Here is a 10,249-nt window from a genome sequence, read left to right as displayed (position 1 = left end):
TTTTTCAGCTATTTCCTCAATTTGTTGTAAATGTGAGTGTTACTGAACAAAACACGACACTGCATGCATATGTAAATGACTAAAACAGAGAAATAGTAAAAACAGAACAAGTTTTATTTCATTTAAAGTGAAGTGAAGTTATACGTGTCTGATAACCAATGATGCACTTCCAAATAGTTCTGTGGAGAGTGATATTTCTCTATGAGTGAAACTACATATTGAGTGACTTGTGCCTGCAGAGTAAAAAACACCAGTTATTTTTTATCTTTGTGACCCTGCTCAGAGTAGCCGCATGGACGGTGATTGGGTATTTATTTGCGTCATGACCATATGTATAGAAAATGATCTCCAAAAAAAGTCTGTTCTACTAATAAATGTGATGTGTCCTCAGTGCAAAAACGAATTATGCTTGTATATTTAGCGTATGCGGATAAAAAGTCAGTCCCCAGAAAAATTCTACACAGCAAACAATGACATTCCTTACCAGTGCAAGCAAGTGTTAATAACACGCATACTATCTCACCAATATGTCATAAACTCCTCCTTAATAGTATTGGTCACAAGGTGAAAATGTGGTGCGTAGGTGATCGTGTTAAGAATATCTTTCATGAAACGTAAACCATCTACAGACCACACATAAAAAGGTTTTTATTTAGTGTATTAACAAATTGTATTGTACATTTTATCAACGTTTTTATATCTTTTGATTCACAAACAACAGCATTATAAAAATAAAAGCACATGTAACATATACTGTGACCACGGTGTTGTTTTCTTATCTGCGAATCTGGCGTAATACAGCGTCTATTTATTCATCGTTTATTGTTTTTTTTTTTTCCTTGACTTACAAAACAGGAGTGCCACGTAAAAAAAGTAGTGACTTCATTGTTGATGGGAGCGCTTAAAGCAATAAGGTGCCCATCCTGTGCCAATTTAAAACAGAGGGCCATGATATGAAATGTGTGATTTATTTTTGAGTCTGGGAAATGAATGTCATGGGAAGTACAAACCAAAAACATGTTTGTGTTGAAATATTTATATCCATGAGATGATCACATTGCTTCGGTAGCACTTAATCAGCAAAAATTTTTGTTTACGAATGAGAGCAATTTCCAATTTGTGCAACGTATGAACGTCAGCACACTGGCAGGAGAGCTTTAAAGTGATATTAATAAATGCCAAAGTTAATATTCAACAGGATTGGAAAAAAAAAGAATCTGAGGCAAGTTGGGTGAAATCCTCCTCAATTCTACAATGTTGTACAAATATATAGGAAAAGCTGACATGAGGATCTCAAATGCACTCTTGAGATCCGTGACGACAGTGAAAATCTCCCCCCAAATATCACTTGCTCGGCCATCTGTGCACGTGGCCGCTTGCCCACTTTTTAACTACATAATTTGGTTGTTTCGTATTCCAATGAGTGGGGCTGCTTGGCACTGAAAGTCTGCAGCGCTGCCTGGATCCTGGCAACGTCCGTGGTGGACAGTTTGAGCCGGTGCCGGAGCAGACAGGAGAAGAAGTCCAGAGGCTGAGCTCCAGGTGGGGAGAGCCTGTTGACCCGATCCCGGATCTCCAGCAGCTGCAGCAAGGCGGAGTCCTGCGATCCCTGAGTATATGGGTAGTCAAGCTGTAAAATCAGGTCCTGGATTGCTTCTGGGTCAAAGTGCATGCTGTAGCCATACACCTGGATGCTGTTAATCTTCATGTAGCCTAGATTTTGCCCCGGTTCCAGGTACTCCAAGGGCTCATAATATACACTTCCATTCCCATTGCTTGAGGGCGCTCTGACCCGGCTCCGTAGGTAAAAGTGGACCGTCTCAAAAAATGTTTTCCACTTGTTGCCCAAAGTCAAAGTCCAGTTGTAGCAGTTATAGGGGAGGTCTAATTTAGTCCTCTCCCAGTCTGGGTAGCTGTTCTGGTCAATGGGCATGATCCAACTCTCAGAGTGGCTCCCCCCAAACGGATTGATGTAGACAGACAGCATGGGGTCCAGAGTGCTGTTCTTGGTAAGGCAGATCTGCAGAGACATCCCCAGGAGCATGTGGACATGGTTTGACTTGTATTTATTGCTTTTCAGCGTCAGCAGCATCCTCTTCCTCCACGACGGGTCGAACCAGCTATTAAGCCGGACGTCGTTGCTGACAAAGATCCCGTGGATGTTGATGCGGTTGTCTCGTTTCTGCAGGAGGAAGCGCAGCTCCATGTCCTGCAGGTCCGTCTCGAAGCCGATGTAGTGATCGGTGGAGTCGGGCACTTCGTTGCGGCACGCGCCCTGGCTCAGCATGTAACCCTGGTTACAGGTGGCGCAGCGGGAGCGGTTCTCGTAGGAGCAGGAGGCGCAGGAGGTGCCCTCCCCCACCGTGCAGGGGATCACCCCCTGGCATGGGGGGTGCTCGTAGGGGCACGAGCAACTCCTTGTTTCCTCCAGGTAGGAGCCGATGTGGTTGTTCTCACTGCAGTACATGATGGACAGGATGTAGTTCGGCCAATAGCTGAAGGGCCTGCCAAAAGGAAAAGGGGCATCATTTAGTAGTTATTGATAATGCATCGATCTTGAATAATGCACAAAGGAATATTTGTTAGGATATTGAGTTTCCTGAAGAAGTTTTGAAGGACTTGAATAATTAAAAAATGAATAATAAAAAATAAACAGGCAGTGAATGGGACTAAATAAGATGTATTCAATTAAATTGTCATATGCAGTTGAAAGTGTTCATCCAGTGTCTGTTTTTAGTTATCTCTATTGGTCAAGTAGGATTATAATGCTATAAAATGTTTTAGTAGTTAATTCACCTCAATAGGAAAAAAAAAATAGGAAGTCGTATCATGTGTTTCTATGTCATGGAAAAAATGTAACAAAAGACAACCTTGGCTAAAGTTTAATATCTCACTCGTCAGCTCGCCGATGAAACAATGTAGGCGAGGCAGTAAGGGAGAAGGTCAACATTCCTCCACACCTCTGTAACACTTTATATTCTCCAGGGACCAGTGCCCACTCAGCAATGCCCACTCAACATTTACACATTCTCTACAAATCCCTTCGAATTTGATGAACCCTGAAATGATTTTCTACTTTTCTATAACATTCCATCCTACATAATCTATATCTATAATGTCCCAGAAAACAATCCGTAGTTCTATATTTACCTTTAGCCCTTAAACGTGCCAATTGACTTTACCTGACAGCAGGAGAACTTTTTAATCAGATTCGGATTACTATGTTGTTACGTTTTGAATAGTGCCGTAAATACATCTTTGTTTCCCTAACAGAAATTGCTCATGCATAATAGTTTCATTTATTCTACTGCGCCAACTCAAAATCCATGAAATTTCATCCGAAGAAGGAGCAGATGGACAGCATGACAAGAATATAATGGCATGAATCTTTCAACGTCTTTGTTCCACATCTGTCCCTCTTCTTAATCCTCTCCTGTGCTCTAGCAGTGTTAGCAGTTTTGTTATTATTCTCATTTTCCGCTGCTCAATTAATTTAGGGCAAACAATGGTGCATGAATAAGTAATGTATGTTTAAAATATATATTTTTGAAGGAATAATACAGTAGTTGTTTGAATAACTACAAGCCGAACTGCTTAGTACGAGGCACTGGGAATCTAACTTGAATGATGAATGTTTGATCAAAAGCCTTTTAAAGTTAGCAAAGTTTCTTTCCACAACTTCACACGCTCGGTTGAGGGATATTTTTCAGCTTATGAAGTTTTATTTCTACAGATTAACAAATGCTATAAGGCAGTATCTGTTGCTGATTTTGCATGAACAAACATTTGAGGATAAACAATGAGACAAATGTCTTATGCATGTGCGTACACGCAACACCATCAGCAAAGCAGAAGAGACAATTTGCAACGCATTCTCTCCAAATTAAAAATGACTGAAGGCTTTGATAAAGTATTTGGATGTGTACTTTGATTTGAAAACTGTTAAAGCTATTCAGTGCAGGATAGACAGTAATTGTTTTTTAAGCCATCTAATTGAACAAGGTTTTGTTTTTTGATTTCGCAAACGTATTTGAATGCAACTATTTGAAGGGGATAATGATATACTTGGATGCTGGATATAACTTTTGTATCAGGAATTGCATAGAAATTGCAACATTATTGTGATATCGTCAGACTAATGTATTCTAAATTTTGAGATGCAGTGGCATTGTACATCATCATGTTTTACCTTTATTTTGTCAAAGTCCACATTGCTGATCCACCTTATAAAAAAATGTCATATTTGCCATATTTATCATGGAGTATTTAGAAAATTTGGTACACAAAGTTCTGAATCTAGTCATAAAAAATGACAAAAGCAAATTAATTATTTTTCATTATTCAGGAAAAACAACAAAAGACGTTTGTGGAGTCCTCAGAAACATGAGTCCTTTGGAACAAATAATATTTTAAAATGAAAGTCTGGTGACATTTTGTCCAAATACATTAAATGCAATGTGTTCAGTCTTAACAGTACTCTGCCTCTCTGAAACTCTTCAGTTGGAATCAGTCGTGCATATTTCACCTCCTTAGTGTGAGCTGTGCACAGCAAGAGAGAGGAAGCTGTCCCGCCCTCATCGCGCGCCTTGTGTCAGCAGGACATGTAAATCGTCATGGAGACGTAGCGTGCGGCGAGGGCCCCAGAGAAGCTTGGTGTTCACTCACCGATCTGTTCATTGTCAGCTCATTTCATCGATCTTTTTACAGCACCAGGGCATTACGCAGAAGGACACCTTATATACAGTTTAAGTATTTATCTCCCATATCTCATTACTGCGTTTGCTGCTCTCCCTAAATTTGCCCTGAATACTGGCCATCAGATGTGGTGAGATATAATAAATATCACATTTAATGCATATTGTGTAATATACTCATGGATTCATTTCCACATTGCCACCTCTAATGCCAATTATTATCTCATCTCAATGTTAGTAAGTGTGATAAGAAAAGGTTCTGACAATATTCATAAACAGTCTTGCCCATACAAACACAAAGGATCAGCCCTTTTAATATATCTAACAGCAAAATAAGTAAAACATCCTTAAACGAGACCCACTGTTTATGTAAACATGCTGGTTATGGAAATGTGGGAGATTTACCAACCAATTCTGACTTTGACTAGATTTGACTAGACTACACTGCAAACGTTTCTGTAAACATATAATATCACAGCCTACTTAAATACTACTAGCTCATTCAATCATATTGCATGAGATAAGTCAGGAAGAATAGTCGGGGGGTCTTGCAAAAAGCGTCGTCTTGTGTTGCAGTGCGGATTGGATCCCTCTGCGAAAGTAGATTGGTCATGCATTTTTTAAATAGCAATGCTCTCTCTATTTCTGAGTGTAGATGGCTTTAGTCTCCACCGAGTCCGTCTGATAAAACATTTCACACCTGCTTTTCTCAGACATTCAATTTCCGAGATGCAGTTCCCTCCTTATGAAGTCTTCAATGTTACATCCGGTGCACTGCCTATTACCTATGGGACCTTTTTCTCCTACCATATGTATCCCTCTATTAAACAGCACTGCTGTAAAACACATATTACAAAAAAACAGTCTTGGTGTATTCTATTAGTTAATAAGGACGGATGGATTATGGTTGTTTAGTGGGTTGGTAAATATTTATGATGGTGTGCGACAACTTACTGGCCATTTCTCCAATGAAACATTAGAATGTGCTTTTTTTTGAACGGTCAATACAAAAGAGGGAATTTGTAGCAAGGTTCTGACCAGTCTGATACAATTCTGTAGGTGAATGGAGAAATGAATGGACAGGGATTTTATCCTTTTAGGTAGCGACACTTAAGTGAAATAGCTACAGCTGAAAATCCCATTGCAGAGAATGTCCATGTAGTTCTTTCTCCAAACAGCTTCTAAAATAAACCGTCTGTACTAATTAAATCAGATAGGAGCTGGTAAACTATGAGTTTTTTATCAATAGTTTTATCTACTGGAAAAAAAAAACTTTTTTAGTTTCCTAACCAAAAGGAAGAGTTCCCGAACTTTGCATGTTTTTTAAAACATTGCACACTTTAATTTCACAGGAGGATGGCTTTGATTTCCTGGATGTAAAGAAGACTTGGACTGGGAGTACAGCCAAGTCATCAGGTGTGACACCATTTCTCACTTCAGTAGGACCTTAGTTGAATATCAAAGCGTATTGTATGTATTATTTGCATAATGCACAGTTGAGTGAATAACAAAGCGCTGCACGCGGCGTGGGCTGAAGAAAATAAATGAGCAATGCCGATCACAGCTTGCTTGAAAGAACTTGTGATGTGGCTGCAGGCTTTGGATTTTTTTTTTCCTTATTTTCACACATGCACAACCACGCGTGCACACATCCGCATTAACAGAAAAGTCAGCAGGAATACTTATCAGCTTCTCACCTCTCCCTCAGCATGATCATTTTGGGCTGAGTTCGACACCTCTTGCTGAGGGTGAAGAGCTTGTTGATGAGGCGTCGTGCTTTCCTAAGGAGCTGCTGGGTGCCGAGCTCCAGCTGTTTGTAGCGCTGGTGAATGGTCGGCTCCGTCTTCCAGAAGTATTGGATGGCAGACGCGTTGAGGGCGTAGAAAGTGGGAAGTCTTCGGACAAAGTTCTGAAACTCATCTGGAGGGCAAAGGGAGATGCAAATTGAGAGGCGAGGACATCTCCCACGGGTCAAACGAATCCTCTCACTGCCTTCCCACATTTGGCTAATCTCGTAAAATCAACTTAGAGAATCACTTTGCAGGCGTCACATGTACTCAAGAGCAGTTGGTCAAACTGTAAGTTATGCTGTTCTATGCCTATGCAAATAGAAAAGGCCAACATACTAAATACAAAGCTAGTCTGTGATAAAATATAAAGGATAAGGAGCATGGAGGATATTTTATTGTATGTCAATCGATCAGAGTAGTTGTCTGCTGAGAAAACACTGCATAACATCATCATCCTAGTTATCATTAAAAGTTATATTGAAAAAAAAAATCCCCAAATCACTTCACTGTTGTTAATTAGTTCTTGATAAAAAGCATCTGATTAAAACACCAATTAAGTGTTAATGGCCTCCCTGGTGGTTATGCAAGGTGTTTCTACGAAATTAATGAGTTTATTAAACAGCTTGTAATACATTTTAATACAGGAGTATTGCTATAGTATAGTTCATGGCGTTTTAGGCATTTCCTAAATGTTTAAATTTGTGACATTCCCCCAAGGAGTGTAGAGACTGCACATGTTTGTTGATTGGATTCTACACATTAGTTTGTATTACATTATAGGGGGAAAAATTTATATTAATTTTATACTTTCCGTAAATCCCCTAAAAACTACAAATCCAAGTAAAAATGTGGTCGCACTGCTCGGTCAATCAATCAAGTTGAGGATTACATTAATTTTGTTATGAAATGCCATTGCTTCAATTTAGTCAAAGCATGATTTTATTAACAAGACAACGATAGCTCATACACCCTGCCCACCATTATTATCTTGTCCATCACTGAACCCAAGAAAATAACAGCATCCCCCTCTGGTATGTTTTCAAAAGGAAACAACGCTGTCAGATCTAAAGGGGCACAGGAACAGGTAAATTATCTGTACCAAGAGACTTACTTGGCAGATTATACTTAAATTGCTAAATTATGAGGTTACAATGAAAAAAATCCTTTTAGTTGTTTCTTTTACAAACATATTTTAATACATTTTACTATAGATGTAAATTATTGTTAACCTGAAATCCTATGGACTCGTACTGACCCCCTGACTTTTGTGGATTTGTCTTTACCATTATGAATATCAAGCTATTACTTGTCAACAAAATGTAATATCACTATGTAACTGGATAAAGCACTGAAATAAAAAGTACATTTTTTAGGAGTCCAGAATACTAATTGACATATTTTACTGGAAGGGGAAGGCAAATCACGCTTACCATCTGCAGGCTATGAACGTCTGAGTAAGGATTGTTATCTATTGGATCAAAAACACAAGGCGATTCCCTGCTATTTCAAAGGAAATCAGTCATTTTCTTTATTTCCTTCAGCATTCCAACTGCAGTTCTAAGGGCCTTTGAGTGCTGACGTTATTGCCCGCTGTGAGCTAATCAAGTCACCCTGCAAGAATAGCACGTTTTCAGCGAGCAAGGTGCACAAAGAACGGCTTTAGGCTGGGCTGGGAGTGACTGGGTGCCCTCAGGGTGTTGCTAATGCAGATGAGGATACAGAAACAGAGCTATGTTGGAACATCCAGAAAATTTGATGCACTGTGAGGATGCAACATTTGAGTAAACAATACTGAAAATGCTGCCCTTTCATATTCAGATGAAAGTTATTGGATGTGCACATAGCTATTATTACTCACAACTCACTCGGTGTTACACATACCATGTATACAGGGGATGGCAAATAACAGATAGAAGGGAAATTTGAGGAACAATACTAGTGAGAGAAAGAAACCGGTGACAAAAATACAAATGGCGCTCTCCACAAGGTGAAAAGTGGACAGCGAAAGTAGAGCATTTAATCCAAGATGGACGTTTCTGTTCATACTTCCCAGTGGAGCACTAAACCAGTGTGTCACATATGCTCAGAAACCGTAGCACTTGTTAAAAGTGCCCGGTGTGAACTGCCATTATGAGGCACAATGATCACCTCCATGTGAGCAGAAGAATGGCCCTGATGCATTCACGCCCAGGTTTAAAATGCTGGCAGGACAAGCAAACAACAGAGTTGAATTCTCCCACGGAGTCACCAAAACAAACAAATATTTTTTATGATTCGTTGAGACTGTCGAATTAAAGTGAAGGGGGGAAATTCAAGCTTTTCTTTTTTCTGAATTGAAGCACATTATTTGAACATGTACAATGTCATTTTGTTTATTTTCTAGCCTTTTATTTAGTTTTTGAGAACATTTCATGTTTGCAGTCAGTCAATGTTCAGTTCTTTATTAGGTGACAATAAGAATTCGCAATGAATTCATTTGCATTGATTAAATGCAGATGTTGATACAATTTTATCTACACCTTTTCTCCAACTGGACGGCTCCACATTTCATTTGAACAAATATATTTGTAAAAGAGCCTTGCATTTATGATTCAGACAGACATTCTGTTGTCGAACAAGTTGATGTAAAAATTGATATGACATGACCGCGGTCATTGGGGAAAGCCATTCCCTTTTGTTGTTTCTTCATCATTTTCTAAGATGCTGGCTTAATACCACTGTGTACCGGTGAATTCCCATCACATTGATGGGATGTAATTGCCCCTCCTTTTCGGTCTATGTTTTCTTTACCCATTGCCTCCTCTAACAATAGCAGGAAGTCATTTGCTGTCCGGGTCAGAGCAAATTAATAAGTGCAAAACGGAGAACACTGACCTGACTCCTCAAAGTCCTGGTTGGCCATGTTCCAGGAATCTCGGATTTTCAGCACACTGGCTTCCATAGCCCTCAGATCCACCTCGGGGCAATTACACTGTGGGTAGTCCGCTTTGCACTCGCACCAGCAGTCATTGTCCCGGCACACAAACTGGCCCTCCTCATTACATCCGATATAGCTGAGCGCTGCCTGAACGAACCTGGCCCTTAGGTACTCTGGCAGTATGGCTTGGAGCCCTATGGCAAGGACAAAAGCAGGACAAAAACATGGAAATGTCACATGGATGAATGGAGAGGGAGCTGTAAGTGCTTTAGGTATTGCAGAAACTGTGCTAGAATTGTTGTTGTATGCTACATTTGTAAATCACAATAGGGCCGGCACTCATTTTCTCCGGGTTTTTTTTTTTGCCTTGCTTGACATATGCCTTCCGTCACATGCAATATTCAGAGATTCACTTAAAGTTTTATTTTCACAGTTCTGCTACTTTTGTTCTGAATCATTACTGTCTGGGATTCACTTTAGAACCCGGCAAGGATGCAAGGCAAAAAAAAAAAAGCGAAAGAGTGATTGAAGCTAAATTCGTTGTGACACTCTCATGCTGACGTTATAAGCTTGCCAGAGAACAGACACTGCGACAATTCCATCAGAAATTGGGGGACTTCAATTATGAATGCCCAACCTTGCAAATGAATCTTATTTTCAGGGCTCTGAACCAAAACGGAGCTGACAGAGTCGAGGTTGTCATAGTTACTGCATCCGAGTGGGCCCGTCCTTGTTTCGGTCACCTAAAGGGCGGAAAACAGAGGCACATAATAATAAAAACAGAGAAAAAAACGGACAAATGCCATTAAATATGTAGAGAGGGAGAGACAAAGGAAAATTAATGGGAG

General features: G+C 39.9%; 1 protein-coding gene across 1 annotated transcript in view; it reads right to left on the bottom strand.

The window, feature by feature from the left end:
* Positions 1-624: 624 nt before the first annotated feature.
* brinp3a.1 (bone morphogenetic protein/retinoic acid inducible neural-specific 3a, tandem duplicate 1) overlaps positions 625-10,249 on the bottom strand; it is a 35,299-nt gene continuing 25,674 nt past the window's right edge. Inside the window, exons 5-8 of the mRNA XM_037468947.2 lie at positions 10,039-10,144; positions 9,359-9,595; positions 6,392-6,614; positions 625-2,504 (exon numbers count right to left, since the gene is read on the bottom strand). Of these exons, the coding sequence (XP_037324844.1) occupies positions 1,388-2,504; positions 6,392-6,614; positions 9,359-9,595; positions 10,039-10,144 (1,683 nt within the window). The 3' untranslated portion in view covers positions 625-1,387. The remainder of the gene's footprint in view (positions 2,505-6,391; positions 6,615-9,358; positions 9,596-10,038; positions 10,145-10,249) is intronic.

Source organism: Pungitius pungitius, chromosome 7 (assembly GCF_949316345.1).
Source record: "Pungitius pungitius chromosome 7, fPunPun2.1, whole genome shotgun sequence".
Taxonomy (NCBI): Eukaryota; Metazoa; Chordata; class Actinopteri; order Perciformes; family Gasterosteidae; genus Pungitius; species Pungitius pungitius.
The sequence above is the reverse complement of the archived record's forward strand: the minus strand, read 5'-3'. Positions and strand labels throughout refer to the sequence as shown.